The sequence below is a fragment of the Haliotis cracherodii genome, unplaced genomic scaffold (genome assembly GCF_022045235.1).
Source record: "Haliotis cracherodii isolate W230 unplaced genomic scaffold, xgHalCrac1.p SCAF_11, whole genome shotgun sequence".
In the NCBI taxonomy this organism is placed as follows: domain Eukaryota; kingdom Metazoa; phylum Mollusca; class Gastropoda; order Lepetellida; family Haliotidae; genus Haliotis; species Haliotis cracherodii.
Window position 1 is genome coordinate 41,152,151 of NW_027266266.1, and position 26,357 is coordinate 41,178,507.

At 40.2% G+C, this 26,357-nt stretch overlaps 1 protein-coding gene across 1 annotated transcript; it reads left to right on the top strand.

Moving 5' to 3' along the window:
* Nucleotides 1-142: 142 nt before the first annotated feature.
* Nucleotides 143-15,571, top strand: LOC139455807 (zinc finger CCCH domain-containing protein 13-like). Its single transcript, XM_071237356.1, has 8 exons — nt 143-177; nt 1,973-2,044; nt 4,828-4,930; nt 5,925-5,992; nt 7,715-7,784; nt 8,208-8,417; nt 9,304-9,513; nt 12,770-15,571. Exons 1-8 carry the CDS (start codon nt 143-145, stop codon nt 14,582-14,584), a joined length of 2,583 nt encoding a protein of 860 aa, XP_071093457.1. The 3' UTR covers nt 14,585-15,571.
* The last annotated feature ends 10,786 nt before the right edge of the window (nt 15,572-26,357 follow it).

A 26,357-nucleotide genomic window follows, 5' to 3' on the forward strand; every position in this document is an offset into this window, starting at 1 on the left:
ATTTTGTGATTCATTTTGTACACGTTTGAAGTTCATACAAATGCAATAAAATGAATTTAGGAGGATATTATTTTTTATTAGAACTGGTGATCACAAATAGGACCAAGAAACGTCAGTCGGATAGTTACTGCAGATCGTAAACATGGCAGCTCGCAGTGACAGCATCGGTCCAGACAGGTCAGCAATCTTGATTTAACAAGCATTTAGAATAAAATAGCTGTTTATTATATATGTCGAAGCGTGTGTTTTATCATGGAAAATATCTGCGAAGTATATTTATGTCAGATATGTTGAAATATGGGTAAATGAAAAGACTTTCACCTTCAACGCCTTCAAAGTAGGTTTCAAAGTCTTATGCAATCCACAGCTGATTCGGCGTTCACGTTGACTGTTGTTTTGACTATTTGCTGGGGTAACAGTATAACATCGTCAGACGTGATTCTGATGCAGGCTGACAACAAGGGAGCTGTTTTGATGTTTACTCAAATAAATTTTAAGTCGATGTTCTGATGACGTATGCTTCTCGCCGCAGTCTGTTCAAATGAGGACATTGAAATAAAGGCCGTTAATGAGATGCTGTCGTGCGTTAATTAGGGTATTTCTTTGGGGTATTTTACCCCTTACTGAGAGCACCAATTCCAATTAAGTCCAAACGTTAATCAGCCTACACTTTACCACAGTGTTGGTGCTAGCACAAATATAAGTACTCATATACCTAGTGGTCAGTCCTGAGTATTGACATTTGTGCGCATACATGTATGACAGTCACTTTTTCTACCTTGAAACTAAAAATTCAGTAAAAAAAGTATCGATTTACCTGACATCACCATGGATGAGTGAAAAGTGGTTACCCAATGAAAAATGCAATAACCCAATTAAAATAGAAACCCTAGAGTAAAAACTCAATTACTCAAAAAGTTATCTGGAGCTCTGATAATGTGCGGGTTGGAAATGACGGATAGAAATAGCAATTGCTTAGAGCAGAACTGTGCTCCACAAAGCAATATTAGCACATTGGTGATTATAAGCCTCTGTTAAAGTATGGGAGTTATGATCCCCTTTGTGCTAAGATCGGTTTGCGGGACAGGGCCCTGCTGTCCATTTTTGGACTATGTTTAGATGTTCTCTTCCGAAACCTCGTCAAGCCAGATATAAACAACAAACACACACAATGTGGCTTCCCCTGTGGCACTTGCCAAGGCATTTACTCTGCACTGAAATTTCCTTTTACAAACCCAGTAGCGTCACTAGCCTTGATCCATATAATTTCAGAACCACGCCAGTCACCGACACTGTAACATCTTACTGTAAGATACATGCATGTACCAGGTACCATCCATGCTTTGTGGCACGAAACCATCCACGTCACTGTGATGACATTTGTCTTGCAGCAAGACTGCCAACCCCTGACAAGAGAAAATGATTATAACCATAATGCACAGGACATAAACATAAAACAAAAAGACCGCACTGTAACGGCGACACCACAGGAGAGACTGAACTACCCAAGCTTTACAATTCCTATATATACCCCTCACAGTGGCGCCCTCTACCGTGAATAACCTCCCTTTATATCTGGCTTGACCTTCAAGAGAAATCAAGTTCAGTCTAATTCACTCTGTTCAACCGAATGAAATTTCATTTATGCTAAGATGGAGACATAGACATAACATGTACATGAGACGGCTTACCTTTGGCCGAACAGAGACTATCTGTGTGTAATTAGGTTAACTATCTACTGCTTAATTGTCTGCACATCTTATTATTTGTGTTTACAGATAAACAATTTGGGTTTGGAATGACTTGAATCCAACTCATTCGTCTCCCATTGTGTCACATGATTAAAAAATTGATCTTTTTACCTTTCCAGTATAGAACATATTTTACAATGTAATAAGCAATTTATGACAAACTCTAATCCGATTCCCAATGCTAGTTTCCATATTCTGTATGATTAGCATTTGATTTGCAGCGTCCTGCAGGAAGAGCTTGATGTTCTGAGAGCTATCTACATCCATGAACTGACAATTGATGATGGTGAAAGGTGAGATGGGATAGATACACAGGAGAGGTTGTAAACTACTTAATCATGTAAATCATTATGACATGGGGCCAGGGGTTGCCCAGTCGTCTAAGGCGCTGCAATTCACTGTGTAGAGTTGCGTCCCTTGGGCAACCCAAGAACCTACGATTGTGGGTAGGGTGTGAAGAGACCTGCATCACTTCAGGCTTTACCCACCGTGATATAACTGGAATACTGTTAAAAGCACTGTTAACCCCCACTCACTCACTCACTCACTCACTCACCCACCCACCCACCCACCCACCCACCCACCCACCCACCCACCCACCCACCCACTCACTCACTCACTCACTCACTCACTCACTCACTCACTCACTCACTCACTCACTCACTCACTCACTCACTCACTCACTCACTCACTCACCCACCCACCCAACCACCCACTCACTCACTCACTCACTATGACTTACTTTACATGTTCAAGGTGAATTTTGATAGCTGCAATTTTGTTAATATTTTTTAAGTCTAAATTCATTTGCATATGGCAAAACAAATACCCAATGGAACATAAGATGTACATATCATCTGACATATCCAAGCACAAATATCAGCTAAACAGGGATGAGTATTACACGGTATTATTGTTTCACAATTTATTGCATTTGTTATGATAGATTATATTTCATAATTTTACTATTTGTTTCAGTGTTGGTGTTTTTCACTGTGTTTTCCAAGATTTCCTTTTGCTAACATGATTTTGGTTTGTTATGGTAGTTCCTACTCATACTTTTTAGTATTCTACATTTCATGATCAATATCCATCTTCCCGGGGCAAGAGAGTTAACTGTCCAGTTTCCACCCTTGCCGAACTAGGCTGGAATCCCTGGGCTTGATTGTAGCGCCACCAGTGGCTATTATGAGTAATGTCCCTTCTCTGCCTCTCCTATGGACCAATCACATTCCATCTCTCATCACATCCATTTGCTTCAAGCAAAACGGTGGCGCCAAGTCAAGACGATCTGATCGATAATCAAGATCTATATTGTGATAAAACGAGTCTAACATCACCAATTGCATCAAATCACGTTAGCACCTCCATAAACAACATGAAAAGATTCAGAAAATATTTGTTGACAAAGAGTTAGTGGAGCACATACTTTGCAAATCCTGCAGTCAACCAAAAACTGCATGACAGTTTACAATCCGGATTTCGATTTTGGTGCGCGATTTTGACTGAATTATGTATAGACTCGTTAGTCCAGCCAAAATGTAACTCCATAACACCAGCCTAGTTCGGCAAGGGTGGAAACTGGACTTTTATAGTCAGTTTACTCTCATATTATCATGATTATGTTTTTACTGGGGATTTCCATGTTGGAAAATCAACCATTGATATTCTGAACCTTTAATGTATTTCTTACCATGCTTACCAGAATATGTAACATGAAAACAACAATTTAGTTATTCATTTTCTTGATTCAAACAGCCAAACATTTTGCATCGCCAGAACTCACAATATAAAGTACCATATTTGATGTTATAAGCGCCCTGCTCTAATAAGCACCCATGGCTATATTTGTTAATATATTGGCTAGTGAACAATCCCAATTAGCACCCTTTCCGATTGATCAATGTACACAAGACTTATTTATTCGTCTATAATATGCACATATGTTTTATATGCACCCTTAATTATGGGCACTTAATTTCTTGAATAATATATCTATCTATTGTGTACAATATGCATATATCATTTCAGGCTGTCAGCATAAACCACGAAATTTCAATCTTTCAACTCTGTTTTTTTTTTTCATGAAAATTATATTCTAATAAGAGCCCCCTATTTCTATTTTTGAGAGCGCCCTGGGCACTTATTACGTCAAATATGGTATTTGCTTCTATTCTAAATTTAGATTAGTATTGGACACTATATTTTGGGTCTAGAAAAGACCTGCAAACTGTGTGGTGTGGAATTTAATACAGGGGACCTCCAATAATCATTTTCAAGGGACCTTGCAGGTAATGTGGGGGTCCTGTAAACACTGGTAAATTAATGAAATGGTGCAGTATACTGTAGCGTAACATGCAGTAGTTACTTTAATTACAGGACCTTGTCAAGAATTTGGTATAAAGAATATAATTCTGCTTTCCTGGACCCACATTTCGTCAGCATGTAAAAACCCTGCAATTGTTTGTCTAGTTGAAAACCTAGTTGCACCAGACAAACCCAGATTGCACCTTGGTCCCATAAATTTATCAAAATTATGCTAGTTTAAGAACTTTATTTTAATTTTGATAAATTGATGGGACCAGGGTGCAACCTGGGTTTGTAGAGTCATCAGAGAGCCGAGATCATATTTGTTTCGACAGGTTTACATATCTTTATTTTAAATAAATATGATCTCAGCTCTTTGATGATTATAAAACGTAATGGCCTTGGAACAAGTGCACATAACCTTGAAGTTCCCACAGTTTGATTTTGTCAAGCCAGAGAAAAGATGACAAATTACACGTAAAATGGGTATTAGTGATGTTGTATGGTAAATAAACTTTAGCGATACTGAGAGTGTTCAAAGATCGTTGTTGTGTGGAAATGCACATAATAGTTAGTCAGGCACAGATTTGATTTTTATTTTCATGCACTTGGTACATGTGGACATAAATATTAGGTTGCACATTTCAATAATTGGTTGCACATTTCAATAATTGGTTGCACTGGTTCATGTTTATCTAGTTAAATAGAGCCCTGTCATGTTTGTTGTATTGAGGGGAAAATTCTGTGATATCTGTGTTCTGTATTTCAGTGGTCAGCCATCAGTGCTGCATCTCAATCTGCATCCTGCAACAGGGGACGATGTCACCAAACAATTCGTGTGCATGACCCTTGTCTTCAAGCTCTCCGAAGTTGTAAGAGTTTTCATCTTTCATTGGTTACCTTACAAACAGGTTACCATGGTTACTGATTCAGGAATCTTGTACTTTTAATGTAATCAACAGTGTGGATAGTTTCTCACAATAACAATCACTGGATTGGCTGATCAGACTCGAGGCCTCCGTGATTTAGCTGGAATATTACAAACAGAACAAACAACATGTGGAATGACCCAAAAAACTTTGAAGCCCTAAGTTTTGTATTTAATCCATGCATGGTCAAAAAGACACCAATTCACAGTGATTAGATATGTATTTTTATTTTGCGGTGTGTAAATTTGACAAGTGACGAAGGGGCTAATTAAAACCCTTGAAAACAGCTATGACATTTCATGCAACCTGTCAGTGTTTGCTTGAGACAAATGTCTATAAGATATTTTCATGATTTGATAAGACATTCTTCTTTATGTTTTCCATGATTACCAAATTTGAAAAATATCTTGAGGCCTTTTTGGACGACAATCAGTCAATGTACCTGTGAAAATCCGGGGTAGAATAGGTCTTCAGCAACCTATGCTTGACATAAAAGGCGACTATGCTTGTCGTAAAGGACGACAATGCTTGTTGTAAGAAGCAACTAATGGGATCGGGTGGTCAGGCTTGCTGACTTGCTTGCAGCATGTCATCATATCCCAATTGCGTGGAACAATGTTCATGATGTCAATCACTGGATTGTCTAGTCCAGACTCCGTTATTTTCAGACCGCCGTCATATAGCTGGAATAATGCTGAGTGCGGCATTAAACAACAAACAAACAAACGATCAGTCAATGTCCTAGAAAATATACCGATATGAAACCAGACTAAGATTAAGTGAATATCTTGTGGTGAAAAGATGCCATCAAGGTCAATATACCCGGTACATTGATAAATAGATGATGCATGAATATCCCCATAATTAGTTTCATCCCAGTGTCCAGTTGTAGTGTACTGTTCTATGCACTGTAATGCACTGTTTCACTAACTTTCAGTATCCAGATGAAGTTCCAGAAATCATCATCAAGAATCCAAGAGGCCTTGCTGAAGAGGAAGTTCAGAGGTAAATATTATAGAAGAAGGATGGGAAGATGTCCGGAAGTTTCTGTTTAAAGATCAGGGTTCGGTTTCCAACATCGGTAACATTCTTTGTGTTGGTATTTTCTCCATACCACACATTTCTAGTAGATGATGTACCATATTTCCCATAATAAGTGCCCTTGATGCTTAGAGAATTTACAAACAGGGGAGCGTACTCAGTGTTACAGGGTTACTGCTTTCACATGCTAAACAGTGTCAGAAAATGGCACTAATGCTGTAGTTTGGCAAACTGCCCAATAGTTAAGGCGTCAAAGGCACGAGAAATTTGCTATTTTTATGGGCTTTGCAGCGTTAGAAATTGGCACTAGTCCTGTAGTCCTTACCAAACTGCCCAATAGTAAAGGTATACTAAGGAATAGTAGAAATTGGCCCATTTTAAGGGTTTTGCTATATGTTATCATTATAAGGACTAGTGGACAAAAACTGTTAGTTTCTAACCCTGCTTTGCTATATCTTATCATTATAAGGACTAGTGGATTGAAAACAATAGTTTCTACCGCTGGCTTAACCTGTAAATCTGATGGCTCTTTCTGCTTGACTCCTTCATTCCTGCAGTTGTTTGATAGAAATGATGGCACCAGTTGTTTTACTTCCGGGGCTAAAACAAATGTTCTGGTTCTGATTATCATGATTATGTCAGTTTTTGAATTGTTCTATCACGACATCATCCTGTAGATTCAAACATGAGCTCGCAACTTGATGATGTTTGTTGGTGCATGTGGAATTCCCGTATACAATCTATATATAGCCCGGGAATTACCTTCCTGTGACGTAATGCCTTGTAACCAGATGTAGTATGTTTCTGAATACATGAGTCAAATGAAGACTTTGTTTTTGATTTTTATTAATCAATCAAGCTTATATAAAGTAGCTTGACGCTCATTGATCAAGTGAAACATGGTGTCAGAGGTGGCTGATTCCGTTGATGAACTTTAAAAGCATTGCAGATATTTAGAACTTTCAAACTCTTATCAAGCGTTCATTGTTGAGAACACGTTGATTCCACAAGGGCGTCGTATCACATTCCCGCACCACAAGAAATGAAACTTACGGTTGATGTTTCCACTAGCTGGAAGAATTTTAAAGCAGAATGGGACTTCTACGTTATTGCTACTGAATCAAATGAGAAAAACAAAGAAATTCAGGCTGGAGATTCGAACATGAGCTTACAACTTGATGATGTCGTAATTATTTTTAAGAGCGAAGTGTCTATTTAGTTGTTCCCGATAGATTTAGCTGGATAGTGCAGATTTATGTAATGGCCGAACGATTGGTGAGATATAATTGGTATTGGGAGAAAAGATGCAGACATTGCATGGTTGTGACAGTTGTCCTTGTGTCTGGGGGATGGAGGTTGAAGTTTATGGCAGTATTTCTCCCAGACCTGGCAGGTGTGCGCGGAAGCTATGCCGGATTTTTTGAAAGAACTTATTTAACTTCGAAATTTTACTGCATCTGCCATCTTTGTTGATTTGACTTACTGACTTTTGCCATTGACTTAATTTAATTACATTTCTTAGTGTGAATGATGTCCAAACTGCACAAAATTGCGTAAAATGCAATCAAATATTTAAAAAATTTATGGGGGGCATGCCCCCAGACCTCCCTAGACCGTTCCTCTTTTGTTGATTATTAGAAGGTTTTGAAGATGTAGATGATGCTGAAATGATGTTGTCTACTCCAGATTACAGGAGGACATGCATGACCTGGCTGAAGAAAGGACGGGTGGAGCCATGTTGTATGAACTCATTGAGGTGGGCACTCGGTCACTTAGAATGTATAAATGTTAAACACACAAGCCACATTCATATGGGCATTCTGGGTAAGAATATGATTCCCAGCAACCTATGCTGGTTGTAACAGGCGACTAAATGGATCGGATGGTCAGTCTCGCTGACTTGGTTGATGCATGTCATCGTATCCCAATTGCATGGATCGATGCTCATGATGTCAATCCCCGCTGTCGTCATGTAGCGGGAATATTGCTGAGTGCTGGTTTAAACAACAAACAAACAAACAAAAAAACAGTCGGTGAGTTTACCATCACAATGTACCCTGGGTACAAAACGATGACTGACTTGTTCCTAGATTTTCGTTGCTGTATCGTTGTATACCAGACCATATCCTAGTGTCGCCTATGAAATAGATCTCTGATAAAATCATGTCCCAATGTCCAGATGGCCAAGGAGATCCTGACGGAAGGCAACATCCCGCGGTGCCCTTGTGTTGTGTGCTTGGAGCACTTCCACGAGGGGGATATGTTTACACGCACAGACTGCTACCACTACTTCCACATGGCCTGTCTGGCCAGATACGTGGAACACGCCCTCGCACAAGAACCTGATGTCAAGGTCATGCATCTCAACAACGAGCGCCAACAACCCAAGGTAGGCAGGGGACCAGGGTCCACTTGCACAAAGCGATCTTAGCGCTAAGATGATCTTAACTCCCATACTTTAACATAGGCTTATGATAGTCTTAGCGCTAAGATCGTTTTGTGCAAGTGGGCCCAGGACTCTCAACTTAGAAATACATTTCTTTCTTCCAGGGATTGATCTATGATTCCAAACTAGGAGCTCTTAGCAGGCAGTTACGGAACAAATCATATTTTAGTGCTCGCTTCGACTACTAAAGATCTAAGGACTCTCCCATTACAGGTCACGTCAGAATAAACCTTTTGCGACTTTTGACTGATCAATGAAATACTAATAAGATGTCAACATTAGCTAATCAGAAAGTAGTTTTCTCGAGCTATGTGGCACAAGTTTCAAACTGGAGACTTCCTTTCAAGATTAAAATATTTTAAGAAAGGTTTTGATTCAAAATTGAAAACTGAACTAAAGAACATTTTGGAATGTCTGAAAGATGCCCGATATTGTATGGCAGTACTTCCCACTGGCTATGGAAAGTCTCTTGCATTTTAAATGTTTATCCCATTGAAGTGAGAAATAGATTATGATAGAACCAGTCGTACAGCCCGTAACAGTCGTTTGGAATGCCTGGTGTTAACCTTTTCGAGGTCGTATGATTAGAAAACACATTCTAAATGTCACTTTCCTGATTTGGTAAGCAATGCTCTTATTGGTCAGATGAACAATGATGAAAGGTAATTCTGACGTGACCCATAATGGGATGTCGTACGATCTTTGTTTAGCGGTAAGGAGACGCAGATCTGATTTTACTGAGATTGTCCAAATCCTGTTATGTTAGTCAATCAGCTTGTGACAAATTATTTTGTTTTCTGAAATTCCTTCCTCACTTCTCCTCATTCAGGTGGTGTGTCCTGTTTGTCGAGACGAGATAACGTTCGACCTTGATGAGTTGAAGGAAGCTCCTGCAGCGGATGCTGACGCGGTCCATTACACTCCCTCGTCTGCCATGGTGCAGCTGCAGCGGGACATGGCCGACCTGTATGCCAAGCAGAAGGCCAAGGGAGGAATCATTGACCTGGAGGCAGAGAAAAACAGATTTCTCGTCAATGAGGTAAGCAGATTGAAAACAACTCGATACATTTGGAACTGTATTAGAAATAATAACAAAGTTCTTCTGAATCATCTTCTACGACTGAGTGGAAATCTTATTTCACTTGTCATCAGAGTTTGTAGCTAGTCCAGCTTGACAAAGACTAAAATGTTAACGTTGTTTTCGTGAAGTTCCTGTTTTATTTTATTTTCAATTTGCAGCAACTGGTTATGCAATTAAAGCCCTCAAATGCTCATAGTCAATGAAGACTAACATCTTTGGATGTTTGACCACCTCCATGGTCTCGTGGTAGAGCGTCTGCCCGGAGAGAGGAAGATTCGGGGTTCGATCCCCGGCCGCTTCATACAAAAAGACGTTAAAAGATGGTACTTGTTGTTACCCTGTCTGGCGCTCGGCATTAAGGGGCTAAAACAAGGACTGGTCGGAGTCTGTATACTGTGTCTGAGTGGGGTGTTGATGTTAAACTGCGGCATGGTATCTCAGTGAGCTAGCACTATAAATCGGCATCAGCCACACAAACACACACACGTACACGATGTTTACTTGTCCTAAGCGAACATTTTAAATGATCCTCGTAGCCTGACTTAAGACGCCGATTGATCTATATAGTGTTGATTATTATCTCCCTTGCGCCATATTCCAAGAAGTCATAAGATGTACTATTTGTTGAATATCGCCCTTAAGGGTAGGAATACTGGGGAAATTTCTTGCAATAAGTCTACATTTTTAATTTTTTTTGTTTCATGCTGACTAGTGATAAGTTTTTACTGCCTATTATTTAATTGTTTTGATTATTCAAGAAACATCCCTTAACAATGAGGTGATATATATGTGCATTGTCACTTATAATTGGTGTGGGGCACAGGAGGCCTAGTCATCTAACTTGCTGTGCAGAGTTGCATCCCTTTGGCATGTCAGAAACCTAGAAGCGTGGGTTCATATCCCATTTGGAACTGATTAAGTTACTAGGTTTGTCAGCATCATACCCCTGCTCTTGGGTTACCCAACCATGTAAGCAAGCAGCATAAAACCACACTCTCACTCACTCACTCACTCACTCACTCACTCACTCACCGGCCGCGTCATACCAAAAGACGTTAAAAGATGGTACTTGTTGTTACCCTGTCTGGCGCTTGGCATTAAGGGGCTAAAACAAGGACTGGTCATCTCAGAGTCAGTATACTGTGTCTGACCGCTAGCACTATAAATCGGCATCAGTCCGGACTAGTACAAGCAGCCACAAACACACACACACATGCATGCACGTAGCTATATAAGTGCAATAATCTTGGACGCGACGTTAAAACCAATTTCACCTCACTCACTCACTCACTCACTCACTCACTCACTCACTCACTCACTCACTCACTCAATCTTTGTCTACAGGTTCAAAAGGAAAAGCTAGCTGTACAAATGTGTTCGTTGCAGGTCTTTTTAGTTGTGAACTTAATTACAACACAGTTTGCAATTTCTGACTGACAAAAACGCCAGGGGAACGAGCCATAATGTATTTCAGCAAGTATGTCATCTTGTATTGATACAGAATCTTTTTTATTGTATATCGTATCAGCGTGTGAAAACTCATGGTGTACCGATGTATCGTTTCATCACTAGTTCTTATATTCGAAGTCTTCGTTTCTTGACTTTTTCTGTTGGGGTTCTACCAGGATATCGTTCCCCTGGCATATATATACACTACTCTTCTATGTATTTCTGCTTTTTATTGTTTAACATTGTTCAGTGTGCACGTAACTAAGCCTATTTCGTGCCATGGTCGCTGTCATGCTTTTAACAAGTTGTTTACTTATGATTTGTGTGTAAAACTGCAACTTTTGCTGTAGTTTTTCCAAACTTTTAGTGAATCGCTCATTTATTTCATGTAAATGAACTCCTTGTAACATATTTCCTATTAATTAGATGTAATATGTTTTTCTTGCCTGCCAGGCACTCTACACACTGTGGTTGTGTTTGGGCACATGGTTCACCTTGTTTCCGGTAACATGTTATGGATTGACTTTATCCTGGTTTTCCTATACGCTGTTTACGTTTTTGGCGGAATGTATTCTATACGTTGTGATTTCTGTAAACGCCCCAAGTTGGGGAAAGACCCACATCGGCTTTGCTCTTACTGCCGGCCTTTGTGTGATTTTGACAATCGAAAGTCAACAGAAAGCTCCACCCGAGGGACCATCTTATCTGCCTTGACCTGAAGGAAGCCTGTTTTCAAACAAACAAACTTTAGGCCCACCCAGAGTTTGTCTGCCTCCACCACCTTACCTTTCTATCACTACTGTCAATGCTGCATCTGCTGTCTTACAGTGAAGGATGTGAGGGAGTATGGGGCATGGGGATCACTCCGGGGTATTGGGGCATGGGCTCTAGTCTGTTTCAACTGTTCCCCTTGAACATTTAAAGCATGTCATTATGAGTGAGTGAGATGGGGTTAACGTCACTTTTAACAGTATTCCAGTTATATCACGGCATGTCAGCTTAACATGGGAGGAAAGCCTGAAGTGATGCAGGTCTCAGACGTGGCCCTGTTGTCTAAGGCACCACGATTCTCTGTGCAGAGCTGTGTCCCTTTGGGCAGGCCAGAAACCTATGATTGTGGGTTTGAATCCCTGTTCGCCCTGATTATGTTTCTAGGTTTGTCAGAACCTTTACCCGTGCTCGTGGGTTTCACTGAAGGGGTAAACGTCTGAGACCTGCATCACTCCGGGCTTTCCTCCATTTTAAACTGACACACTGCGATATAACTGGAATACTGTTAAAAGCGGCGTTAAACCCAACTCGCTCTCCACTCATCAAATGACACTGATTTTATTGATGTAATATTGGCTTCAAAAGATTCTGAATATTTTCATATTTATGCAGTCCACTCACAAAAGCAAGAAAAGTGTGTTGTTATGTAGCTGGGCTATTGCTTACTTTGCACTTGTTTGTCATAAAACAACATGCATTCACTGATAGGGCTGGAACGTCTGCCTACGATTCTATTTCCATTGCGTTCCTTTTTCTTTTCTTTGTGTTAAGGATGATGACGTATGATGTGAATATGCATGGTTGGGAATTCTGTGCATTTCGTTACGTCAAGGGTCACTTTTGGGATTCATACTACTACAATATATGCATAAATCATATATACCCTCAGACTCAAGGCTAACATCGAAAAAAAATAATTTCATCCCTGAATTTAGTTCTAGAATGATTTTTTGACTGTTGACAAAGGTATTTATCAGTCTCTATTTGTTTTCAGGAAACAGTCGTAAACCTCAAAGTAGAAAAAGAAAATACAGATGAGAATGAACACGAGAAGCAAGCCAAAGATGCAGATTCCAAGTCTGAAAAGACTAAATCGGATCATCGACATCGGCAAAATGATAGAATTGTTGCAAAATATAAAGGCCATCCAAGGAGAGATAGACCAAATAGTGGCTATCAAGGGAGAAAGAGTCCAAACAGTGAACACATGAACTCCACAACGGAAAGTAAACAGAAAGGGGGAGACAACTCTCAGAAAGTGGATAGAGTTACTTCCCATGTTTCTGAGAAAAAGTCACACGATGTTGGGCGGAGAGAAAGAGACATAAATTTTGGTAGAGAGAGAAGAAAAGAATACTATGGAGGAAGAGACCGAGATAAATGGAGAAGAAGAAATGATGGAGAAGAGAATCAGAGGGGTGGATCAGGTAGGGATCAGAGAGATGGAAGAAGATTTGAAGGTTATCAGAGAAATATTGATAGAGAGAGAAGGGAAAAGGGCAGGAACGACCATTCAGAGGTGAAAAAGGATGCTTTTGATCATTCTGAGATGTTGAATCAAGTTGAAAATGTTGAAAAAAATCATTCTAAACCAACAAGAAAACGATTTGTGAGGAATGGGAATAGGAATTCAAATAATGCTAATGAAATGGACAGTGTTGTGAACAATGGTGAAATCCCCTTGGGTAAAGAAAGACCAAGTGAGGATAGAGTAGTGTCCCCTGAATCAGAATCAGGGATGGGAACACAAACTAAAACTGAAAGAAGAGGTCAAAACTACAAGGACAGAACTAGGATGGAAAATGGGGAGTACAGGAAGAGTAGTCCGAGAGATTGGAGCAGGGAGGCAGGGGATGGGTTCAGCAGGGGCCGACACCACCCTCAGGGTAGAGATATTGATCACAGTGAAAACTGGGAGGAGGAAAGGACTGATCTAGGTGGTTCTGCTACAAGAGGGAAACAAGAGTCTGATCGTGAAGAAACCTTTAAGAATGAAAGTCAGGAGAGAGGTCATGCTGAGAGTGGTGAAAGGATTTATAAATCTTCTCATTCTGAGAGCCGGAACCACGAAGGGGCTGATGTGGAGATAAGTGATGGCAAGGCCCCAAGGAGTCAACAGAGGAAGGACCATAGAAGGAGAGATGGTCCAAGACAAGACGGTCAGAGGAGAGAAGAGTTTGAAGAAGAACAGACATATAGTAATAGAAGTTATGGGAAGGCAAACTGGAGAGGTGATAGATATTATAGTAGCAAACCTTCCCAAGGTAGGAACTGGACTCGAGGTAAGGCTGATTCCGATGGGCAGGGTCAAGGACATCAAGATCAGAGAGGTCAGGGGTCATCCACCACAGAAAACTGGGACAACGAAAGAATACATGTTCCTAAATCTGCAAATCATGATTACAAAGGTTCTAAAGCTGGTACAACTTTTTCAAGAGGTCGAGGTCAAGGTCGAGGAGGTCATTCAAGGTCAGGTCGAGGGAGAGCTAGAGCAAAAGATGAAGAAAATGATGGCAACAAAGGAATGAATGTATGCAATGAATTTAAAAAAGACAAGAGATACGAAAGAAAAGAATTTCCTCGTACTAAGGATCATCATGAAAATTCTGAATCTTCAAAAGAAAACAGTAACCCTCCAAATCTTGAAAATATGTCCAAGGTACAGGGCCCACCTCCAGGCATTAATTCACCACCAGGTATACATATAAAGGGCCCCCCGCCCGGTTTCAATGCTAGTTCCGATAATGCAAAAGTATCTATTGAACAGACCTCTCCTATCAATCCTCCACCGGGCTTCGATTTCAGATAACGCACCCTGTATTTAGTTTCTGTCAGGAACATATCAATATGTGTTGCATTTAGTTGGTTCTTGATATTTTGTTATTTATTGCAAGAGTTTTGTCTATTGCTCTTAAATATTATCTCCAATATGTTTAGGTATAAGGTTGTCTGTCGGGTACTTGTTCTACAAAGCCTCAAACATTAATGGTGTTAGCATCATATGTATTGCATTTGTCGTAACTTAAAATGTTGTAAATGTTAATCAAATTATATTATCATAGATTGGAGTATGATTAGAGCAAACTAATCCCATCAGTCTTTCATTATAGCAATCTCTTCAAGATCAGATCCTAGTTCTCGCTACTGCTAAACAAAGATCTGAGGGTCACGTCAGAACGACCTTGAGAACTTTGACTGACCAATGAAATGAACAAGAAGTTGATATTAGCCAGTCAGAAAGCAGTCTGGTTTCAAACTTCCCTTTCCTGATCTGGCAAGTGACACTGTGATTGGTTGGATGAAAGGTCCTTCTGATGTGACCTGTAATGGGATGTCCTCAGATCTTTGTTTAGCAGTAGCGAGAACTAGGATCTGATTTTAACGAGATTGTCATTTTAGTTACATGTAGTGATCAGTAAAATTTCAGTTCTTTGTCACACGTTTGATATCCATGGCATTTATATTGTATTCATTATATATTGCAGGCCTCAAAGTTTACATTTTTACCAAGTAGCCATATGGCTACAAGTATTTTTTCCAGGTAGCCATTGTTAAAATCAAGAAGTCAAGCCAATATTGTAGGTAGCCAAAAGCATTTGACCAAATAACTATTACAATATGTACAAGTTACAGCACTAGTCATGAAATTGTGTATTAATTGAAACTGTACTTGATTTTTGTTACTTTTGACTCGAAGAATGATACAATTTATGATACTAGATTAGTTTTAGTCACAACTTTGAGGCCTGTATTGAATTCGATATTAATGACAAGTTCCCTGGTTCTATTGCGTTAATTCTTGTCTGCTCCAGCTGATTCAGTATATGATATCAGTATATCAATTGTATAATATTGTCTGAGCTTTCAGAGTGCTGTGGAGAGTTCCTGAAACCAATTTGTATTTACAAGATAAATTAACATGGCACCATGAAATTTCTTTTGGTTAACAACTTCTTTATTGTTTTTAAGCCTTTTCAGGGCGACTTCTTGCGCCTATATCAGGGATGAAGGGTCAAGGAGGGTTTTAGTGCTTTAAGGTTTATTATGGAAAATCTCTGAAACACATTAAACTAAGTTTACTGGACTTCGGGTGTGGTAATGAAGGGACACAACTCTGCACTCTGAAGAAACTAAGTGACACAACTCTGCACAAAGTATTTGGTAACAAAGGTAACACTACAATATTTTCCAGTTTAGTCAAGTTTTCAAAAAGGCTTTAATTGATGTTTCTATATTTTTTAAACATTTTGTTAATTTGTCATGTCACATTGTATACTACTCAAAAGAATATAAGGAACACCCAATTCTTTTATGTCACTGTATTTAATCTGTCATAATCTGTTGAAATGACTGTTGATTCACATTAGTAATACGAAAGAAGTGGGAGTCTGTACCTTCTTTTGAGTAGCATATTAGGGAATATCTGTTTGATTTGTCTAATTGTTGGTATTTTACATACTCTGAACATTTTTTGGTAATGTTTGTTAGTTATTCGGTAACGTTCATAAGTAATGTAATGCATTAAAATATCCCTGTTCTCCCAGTAGGATCACACAGGTATTATTTACTAAACGTATTAGTGCCACAGTCTAAAAAAAGATATCATCTACGTACATGAAAGTATCGTCTACGTTCTAGGAAAGAGCGTTGTACAGATATTCATTGCTGATGTTCACATTATGTAATGATGGTAGTGAATGGAACAGTGGCGCAATTATTTCACATGGAGATCTATGTAACGCTGATCGTGGGTGATCATGCGTAAAAAAATAAAAATACTTTTAAGTGTTAATGTATCGAAGCATAGTGTATTATTTACAACTGGATGTTAAACATGTGGATTCTATATAAGGAAACAAACTTCCGATCGTCCGATCGCTGACCTATTCACATTATCAATCGATGACAGTGCATTACACAGCCGAACAAGCCTTGTAACCAAACTAATGTGAGACCAAGGCTGTGATTGGTTAATATATGATGACGTGTATTTAAATGGAATGTAATTTTCTGATTTTCCCTATCAAAAGTTGTGTGGGTAGCCTTGTGGTTAAAGCAATCGCTCGTCACACCGAAGACCCGAGTTCGAATCCCGACATGGGTACAATGTGTGAAGCCCATTTCTGGTGTCCCCCGCTGTGATATTGCTGGAATATTGCTAAAAGCGGCATAAAACCATACTCACTCACTCACTCACTCACCTTGCATTAAGTTTCAAAATTGCTAACAACTTTGCAAACTTTTCAAACTTTGCAAATGTTTGGAGGAGCTCATACATACTAGTATATGAGCCACAAAAATTATTATTTTAGAATTTGTTATGTTTATGACATATGTTACAGAACTATTATTTTCGACCTATGAGTAAATTTCAGGATGCATTTGTTTCAGGACTTAGTTTCTTCAGCAAGGGCACGGGGGGCCCAGTTGTCAAAGGCACCACATTTCACTGTGCAGAGTTGTGTCCCTCAGGCATGCCAGGAAGCTATGATTGGGGTTTGAATCCTGGTTCGGTCTGATTATGTTTCTTTGTTTCTTTGTATATCAGCATCATACCCGTGCTTCTTGGTCTCGCCTAAGTGGTAAAATCTAAAATGTGCATCACTTTCTTCCAACGTCAAATTCACATAGAGTGTTATAACAGAAACACTGTTCAAGGTGGTATTAATCCCAGCTCTTACATCTTCCCGAGGCAAGGGAGTTAACTGACTATAAAAGTTCAGTTTCCGACCTCGACGATCTAGGCTGGAAATGTGCAGTTATGTTTTGGCTGGACTAACAAGTCTTTTCATAGTCCATTCAAAATTGCGTAACAAAATCAACATCTGGTTCGTAAACTGCCTTCCAGATTTCTGTCGATTGCAGGATTTGCAAAACGTGCACCATCAATTTAGCGTCAACCGACGTTTTCCAAATCTTTTCATCTTTTTAAATCAAGGTGCCCACATGATTTCATGCACTTCACGAGGTAAGACCTGTTTTATTACAATATAGGTCTTGATTATCTATCAGATTGTCTTCACTGGGGGCTGCAATTTTGTTTGAAGCAAATGCAAGTGATATGAGATGTGGATTCTGATTGGTCAAGAGGAAGGACATAGACGGGACATAACTTGTAATAGCCACTGCTTGCCCAGAATTCCACCCCCGTTCGGCAAGGGTGGAAACTGGACTTCAGTCAGTAAACTCCCTTGACTTGGGAAGATGAGCTCTTTAAGATGGTGCAGTTTGTTATTGGAAGTGATTTGTTTAATGAAGGTGTGTGTTATGAAGCAGGGCCCCGTTCCTCAAAAGGATCTTAGCACTTAGGTGATCGTAAGTCCCATACTTTAACATAGGCTTACGATCATCGTAGTGCTAAGATCTATCAGGAACGGGGCCCAGATCCAGAGTGGATGTTACTGTGCTATTGCTGTCATGGCCTTGCTGTAATGTTGCTGACCACAATGTTATATCACAATTCACAGACCCATATGCTTTAAACCATTCTGGTTACCTGGCCTTATCATAATATACCTCATAACTGGATGCCTTTCAAATATGTGATGTCAGTATGCAACCTTGACAGTTGATGTATGTTAGTCAATGTTAACCACTGTTGTCAATTTCATTCACCCATGTGTTCATTTCAAATATGGGGCTCTGGGATACCTTAGTGGTTAAAGCGTTCTCTCGTCACGCTGAAGGCCCCACGTGGGTACAATGTGTGAAGCCCATACCTGGTGTCCCCTGTCGTGCTATTGCTGGAATATTGCTAAAAGTGGCATAAAACCATACTCACTCATTTCAAATATCAACCGATTAAAGCTGAATGGAAGTGGTTATGGGTAGTAGAGCTATGATACACTGATGCATTGGTTGATCGCAATATTTCATTTCTCGTTACAATTAACGATCACAGTCGCACAGGAAGTAACAATAATATTGATTCTTACCTTCAATGTTTGACATTTAATAACTGTTACACAAATACCGTATTCGACGTAATAAGCGCCCAGGGCGCTCTCAAAATTAGAAATAGGGGACTCATATTAGAGTATTATTTTGGTGAAAAAAAAAACAGTTGAAAGATTAATTTCAGGGGTTTATGCTGATGGTCTGAACTGTTTAGAGCGGGGCGCTTATTACGTCAAATACGGTATCCATTAGTAAGGACTTGTGATTGGAAGACATTATAGGTCAAGTATGAACCTGGTTACCAAAAAGATTGTGTACACGATAAGTATTTATGAATGGAATTTGATGAAACTTAGTATACATGATCTCTAAGGCGGGTCTGGATCATATCAACATCTGTATTATGTCAAGGTTATTTGAGGTCAAATTATAAAACGTCAAAATTTTAGGACTCACTTGTGATTGGATGTACACACATCTGCATTTAGACTAAGCGTTTGATGAAACTTTATAAACATTATTTCTAATGAGTTCATGGCTGAGATTGAAGGTCAATGTGCTTCATAGCTTCACAGTACCAGAAGTGCTTCATAGCTTCATGGTACCAGAAGTGCTTCATAGCTTCATAGTACCAGAAGTGCTTCATAGCTTCATAGTACCAGAAGTGCTTCATAGCTTCATAGGGGCGGTCGGGTAGCCTAGTGGTTAAAGCGTTCGCTCGTCACGCCGAAGACCCGGGTTCGATTCCCGACATGGGTACTATGTGTGAAGCCCATTTCTGGTGTCCCCCACCGTGATATTGCTGGAATATTGCTAAAAGCGGCGTAAAACCAAACTCACTCACTCACTCACTCACTCACTCACTCACTCACTCACTCACTCACTCACTCATAGCTTCATAGTACCAGAAGTGCTTCATAGCTTTGTTGTTAAGGTAACAACAGGCATAGGACTTTCTGTTTCAAAGTTGTACTGCAAAACCAGAAGTGATGCCATTTTACTGGAAGAGCTTAAAGCTTTGTTTGTAACATATCCTGAAGTATAGGACTTTGTTTCAAGGTTGTACTGCATTGCTCATGTTTTCCAGAACCGGACGTGATGTCATTTTACTGGAAGAACTTAAAGCTTTGTTTGTAACATATCCTGAAGTATAGGACTTTGTTTCAAGATTGTACTGCATTGCTCATGTTTTCCAGAACCGGAAGTGATGTCATTGTTATTAAGGTATATAGAAGCATGAAACTTCAAAGTTGTTGAAGTTCAATGACGATTAAAGTTCATTTTGAAACTAATGCAGACACACCATAGAATTGGATTACCCATCATTGCTATATATGATTTTTTAAAGAGAACTGAAGGCACAAAAGACAGACTTATGGACCATAATCGGTGCTAGATTCGTATCTATGTCACAAGTTTAGTTACAATAGGTTCCAGATATAACTAACTGTCATTTTGCTGCTTAAAACAGAAAATCTAGAATTTTCTTTGAATTGTGTAATTTTATGTTTATGATTTACCTTGTGAAAAGAATATATGATAAGATGAAATAAATTTGTTTGAAAATTATTTCGTTTTGTCATAGTCTGGAGCTGATGCTTGGGATTTGTATGTGTAGCATAACCACATGTACTTTAAATGCATTATTGCTGGTCAGTATCATAACAAGCCCCAGAGATATTGCTACATGTCCTATAGGAATCTTTACTTGTCCCATAGCAATCTTTACTTATCCTATAGGAATCTTTACTTGTCCTATAGGAATCTTTACTTGTCCCATAGGAATCGTTACATGTCCTATAGGAATCATTACATTGCCATAGGAGTTGTCACATATCCAATAGTAATCGTTATGTGTCCTATAGGAGTCATTACATTGCCATAGGAGTTGTCACATATCCCATAGTAATCGTTACATGTCCTATAGGAATCATTACATTGCCATAGGGGTTGTCACATATCCCATAGTAATCGTTACATGTCCTATAGGAATCTTTACTTGTCCCATAGGAATCGTTACATGTCACATAGGAATCTTTACTTGTCCTATAGGAATCTTTACTGGTCCCATAGGAATCGTTACATGTCCCATAGGAATCTTTACTTGTCTCATAGGAATCTTTGCATTGCCATAGTAATCTTTACGTTGACACAGGAATTGTTACATGTCCTATAGGAATCATTACATTGCCATAGGAGTTGACCCAAAGGTATTGCCACGTGTCCCAGAGATATTGTTACAAGTCCCAAAGATATGTCCCATGGGTATTGCTGCATGTCCCAGGGATTGTTAGATTGCCAGAGATACTGTTGCATGACCCACAGGTTTTGTTACATGTGCCACAGACAGTGACTGACATCACCAATGGGCAATTGCACTAAAACACTGGCCTGATCAACGTGCTATTAAAGACTTCAACGCCAGATAAGTATCAGTCTCGACAATGTGCCGGAACAGATTCCATTTTACGTGAATGGCAAATTAGTGGTGAAAATTGTAGGAGGTGTGAAAACTACCTGCGAAATTCATAGAATGGGATAGCATGACGCATCACGTTGACAAGCAACGTTTCATATTAAATAAATTCCTTATTCCATATCATTTCTGGAATTACTTGACCAGATTTTTGATGGTGAAACCATGATTCGAAATTTAGCTGTAAGTAAAAGGTGTCTTTCCATGACATTTCAATTATATTAACATGATTTGAATAATATGTAACAGATTTTCAAGGCAGTCGTAAACTCACTTCCTCACTCCCTCGCTCCCTCACTTTGGTGATTTATAATAGGATATGTCATGTTTCTTTGATTAGCAAGTGCAGTGGGGTAGCCTCGAAGTTGAAACCTTCGCTAGTCACGCCGAAGACCCGGGTTCGATTTCCACATGGGTACAATGTGTAAAGCCCATTTCTGGTGTCCCCGCCCTGATATTGCTGGACTATTGTAAAAAGCGGCAGAGAACCATGCTCAACCACTCATTTAAAAGTACACTCACAGTAGTCAGATGCAGTTGCTGGCCCAGAACACTGAAATGTCGGTTATTGTGTTCAACACCTTGACCTGTTTGTCTGAAACCTGATTTATCTGCATGGTTTATTCACATGTAAAGAAGCAGGTGTCCTATTTTCTAAAAGATGTCAAACAAGAGGGTCAAGGTCCCACGTCACCCTGGTGTTGCAACACAGTTTTGTGTTGTTGAATACATGTGTAAATAGGGGTCTGACACCTTATCTCAAGACGTCAGATGACTCTCCTTTGATGATTCCAGGTTTGGGGACTGCGTGTGTGGTGCATGTGGATTTAACTTTTGAAAAGCATTGAAGAGGAACAGAAGAACACAACTACGTAAGGAGTGGCCTTGGAAACATCACATGGGGTTTGCTTGTTATCTGATGCTTAATTGGCTTGAGCAGGTGACTGAATAACGAGTAATAGGCACGTAGGTGAACTGTCTCACTAGAAATATGCCTATTCAAAAAGTACATTGTCAAAAGATATAAAAATTATCTTTTGTTAGAAAGTTTACTGAGTGCAGAACATTTTGCAAATATGTTGGTAGGGGCAGCAAAGGATTGAACTACAAGTAAATGTAAATTGATGTACATATTTGAACAGAATTCAGACCCGTGAAGATCCGGGATAGAAATAGGCCTTCAAGCAACTGATGCTTGCTGTAAAAGTCGACTATGCTTGTGGTAAGAGGCGACTAACGGGATCGGGCTGTCAGTCTCTCTGACTTGGTTGATGCATGTCATCGTATCCCAATTGCGTGGATTGATGCTCATGATGTCAATCACTGGATTGTCTGGTCCATTCTCGATTATTTTCAGATCTACGTCAAAATGCTGGAATAGTACAGTGAGTGAGTGAGTATGGCTTTAGGCCGCTTTATCACGGCGGGGGACACCAGAAATAGGCTTCACACATTGTACCCATGTCGGGAATCGAACTCGGGTCTTCGGCGTGACGAGCGAACGCTTTAACCACTAGGCTACCCGACCGCCCGGAATAGTAGTGCGGTGCGGTGTTAAACAACAAACAAACACACAAACAAACGAACAGAAGTCAACAGCAGCGAATGAAGCTTTCCAGACTGGTTTTGTACTGGGGTTATCTGCCCTTGTGTACATGACCATGCAGGCTTCATCGTTTTCGAAGTTTCTGCGTGGGACAGTTTCCAAATTGCTGGCTGTACCAATATCAGAGCGAAAAGAGGGCGAACCGAGGCCTTATCGATTTCACTTGTTTCTAAAGCGAGCCCGAACACCCGATTCCATCAGTCGCCTTTTACGGCAAGCATGCGTTGCTGAAGACGGGGTCAGTACTTATCACCAGAATTAGGTAGTCATAGCGTTCTAATACATGTTACGTCCAGTAGATCTTATCACAAATAGAGGTTAAGAATGTATAAATGATTGGTATGCTTTGAAAGGTCGGTGTAGATTTGCCTGCACTCTGAACCCCTGTTCGATATTGAAAAAAATTGTTACATCCCTCATATTTAATACTTAATACTTAAGTTTACAAGAATATCCCCAAGTATCCATTCTTGTCGTGTTTGTTGTTTAACGCCACACCCAGCAATATGTAAGCTCAATGACGTCGAGTCGAGAGCGCCATCATGTAGCTGGAATATTGCTGATTGCGGCGTTAAACAACAAACAAATAAACAAATACATGACCGAGCACCATTATGGGCTTACTCACCCACTCACCCACTCACCCACTCACCCACTCACTCCATCACTCACTCCACTCATTCACTCACTCACTCACCACATTGCCTTGACCTTGAATGAGACAACTGAAATCTGATTTTGTTTTTTGCCTGGGACTGTTTTACCTGAAGTTTTTTCAAAGAAGTAGGTGACCCAGATACTACCGACAAACAGTAAGCGAACCATGGAAATAAATGTGGCTATCGTTGAGGTATACATTTACAACACTGTGTCGTTGCATCTGAACGCAACATCGAATCACAATGAAATTTCACATTCATGAACAGGACGTGTTGCACGTGCGCACAGAAACTAAAGTATGGCGTGGCTACTTCAAAGTATGTAAGGGTGAGGTGACATTGGGTTTAACGTCGCGTCAAAGTTTATGGCACTTATATATCAAGTGTGTGCATAGCTCAAATGCATTAGTGATTGTGAGTTCCCTTAACATTCTTGACCGCCTCCGTGGTCTAGTGGTAGAGCGTCCGCCCGGAGAGCGGAATGTCCGGGGTTTCGTCCCCGGCCGCGTCATACCAAACGGCGTTAAAAGATGGTACTGTCTGGCGCTCAGCATTAAGGGGCTAAAACAAGTACTGGTCAGCTCGGAGTCAGTATACTGTGTCTGACTGGGATATTCATGTTAAACTGCGGCATGGTATCTCAGTGAGCTATCACTATAAATCGGCATCAGTCCGGACCAGTACAAGCAGGTACACACACACGTACATGCACGTCGCCATATAAAGGCAATCATCTTGGACGCGACGTTAAACCCAATTTCACCCCACCTTACCCGGTGTTACCCCGGTATCTCTTGACGATGATCGGTATGTGGTCGTTAGGGGCTGAATCACACATGACAGGCGAACTGATTTTGTTATTGCTAATGAACATTTTCCTGAGCGATATGTTGACGACAGTCTGCGTTCTGTCGTTTTTCTATTTGCTAAATATCGGCATAAAAATTGAACCATAAGATGAAAATGCCAGTCCACATTGTGCCCAGGTCGTCACCAATTATCTCCGACGAGAAGACATGCGGATATTGGACTGGCCCGCAAAGTTCCCCTGCGGACCATACCAAGGGCAACCTTACCCGACGGTGTCGTGCATATATCGCCCATTTACACGCCCAAAATTCATTTCACAGGAAGTTATCGTCCTTTTACGCATTAGATCAGTCGTCTTAATTTTTGTCACTCACTCACTCACTCTGAAGATGGGGTCAGTACTTATCACCAAAATTAGGTAGTCATAGCGTTCTAATACATGTTACGTCCAGCAGATCTTATCACAAATAGAGGTTTAGAATGTATAAATGATTGGTATGCTTTGAAAGATGGGTGGAGATTTGCCTGCTCTCTGAACCCCTGTTCGATATTGAAAATAATTGTTACATCCCTCTTATTTAATACTAAGTTTACAAGAATACCCCCAAGTATCCATTCTTGTCGTGTTTGTTGTTTAACGCCACACGCAGCAATATGTAAGCTCAATGATTTGGAGTCGAGAGCGCCATCATGTAGCCGGAATATTGCTGATTGCGGCGTTAAACAACAAACAAATAAACAAATACATGACCGAGCACCATTATGGGCTCACTCACTCACTCACCCACTCACCCAAACCAACTCACTCACTCACTCACTCAAAGTTTTCTTTTCAGATACTTGTATATGATATAGGGTAGAAGCTACGTGCAATGGGACATGTAACTGATGTCTCCCATAACATGGGTGCGTCACACCTGTAATTTAGGCGTACATGGTTTTGTTATTTGTTCCCTGGTAATGGACATAAAACGCATAGGACACAGGTTTATTGATGCTTACATGAGACAGTATGTAAGCTGAGACATTCGAAACAAACAAATTCTTAGCATTGTGGCACGTGGCGGAACCTGCTGAAACAAACAATCTTTTGATTACGCAATGCCGTTTATGCAGCCTTCGTCGAGTCACATGTTCCATAGTTCGAAAAACACTGAAAGCATGCACTTGTCAATAGATGGTGTCAAATGCAGCGTTACGAACAGGGATGCTTAAAAAAGATTGCGTCTGTGTTTAAAAAAACAACCCAGACTAGCGTAGACATTGCAGCGCCCTTTCGTTCCTGTGATAATATCATGGCCCTAGGACGTTTTACGTTCATTTTAGTCTTCTCCGATAAAGAGTGAGTGAGTGAGTTTAGGTTTAACGCCGCTTTGAAGAGTATGGCAGTCACAGCGTGTCAGCTTGATTTTGGAGGAAAGCTTGAAGTGATGCTTGTCTCAGACGTTTACCACTTTGGTGACTGGGCCACCTGTGCCCCTGACCGATATATTTACATCATTATTAATGCTTTCTTCTCACGCATTTCCCTATCCAACATATATAGCAGCTAAACATTGGTTCAACTGTAATGCACAACCCGCTTTCATGTAGAGGCCGACGTTTGCTATGCAGGGTTGCGTCCCTTAGTCGTACCAGGATCTGTTGATCGTTGTTTCGAATTCAAGATTCGTACCGATTTTGATCCTTGTCTTGTAAGCAACATACCCAGGGTTAGAAACTAACAGTTTTTGTCCACTAGTCCTTAAAATGATGACATATAGCAAAACCCTTAAAATGGGACAATTTCTACTTGTCCTCAGGATACCTTTGCTAATGGGCAGTTTGGTAAGGACTATAGGACTAGTGCCAATTTCTAACGCTGCATGATACCTGTGCTCATAGGTTTCACCAAAATGGTACACCTGTGTCACTTTTCTGCCACATTTAGTTGAAGACCGCCTCCGTGGTTTAGTGGTAGAGCGTCCGCCTGGAGAGCGAATATCATGGGTTCAATCCCCGGCCGCGTCATGCCAAAAGACGTTAAAAGATGTTACTTGTTGTTTCCCTGTCTGGCGCTCGGCATTAAGGGGCTAAAACAAGTACAGGCCGGCTCGGAGTCAGTATACTGTGTCTGAGTGGGGTATTTATGTTA

What these genes read in the sequence shown, in the direction of transcription:
- LOC139455807 (XM_071237356.1), top strand. Translation starts at nt 143, where the DNA reads ATGGCAGCTCGCAGTGACAGCATCGGTCCAGACAG. An exon ending in TCTTCAAGCTCTCCGAAGTT is followed by an intron (nt 4,931 to 5,924) that starts GTAAGAGTTTTC and finishes ACTAACTTTCAG; the next exon opens with TATCCAGATGAAGTTCCAGA. An exon ending in GCTGAAGAGGAAGTTCAGAG is followed by an intron (nt 5,993 to 7,714) that starts GTAAATATTATA and finishes TGTCTACTCCAG; the next exon opens with ATTACAGGAGGACATGCATG.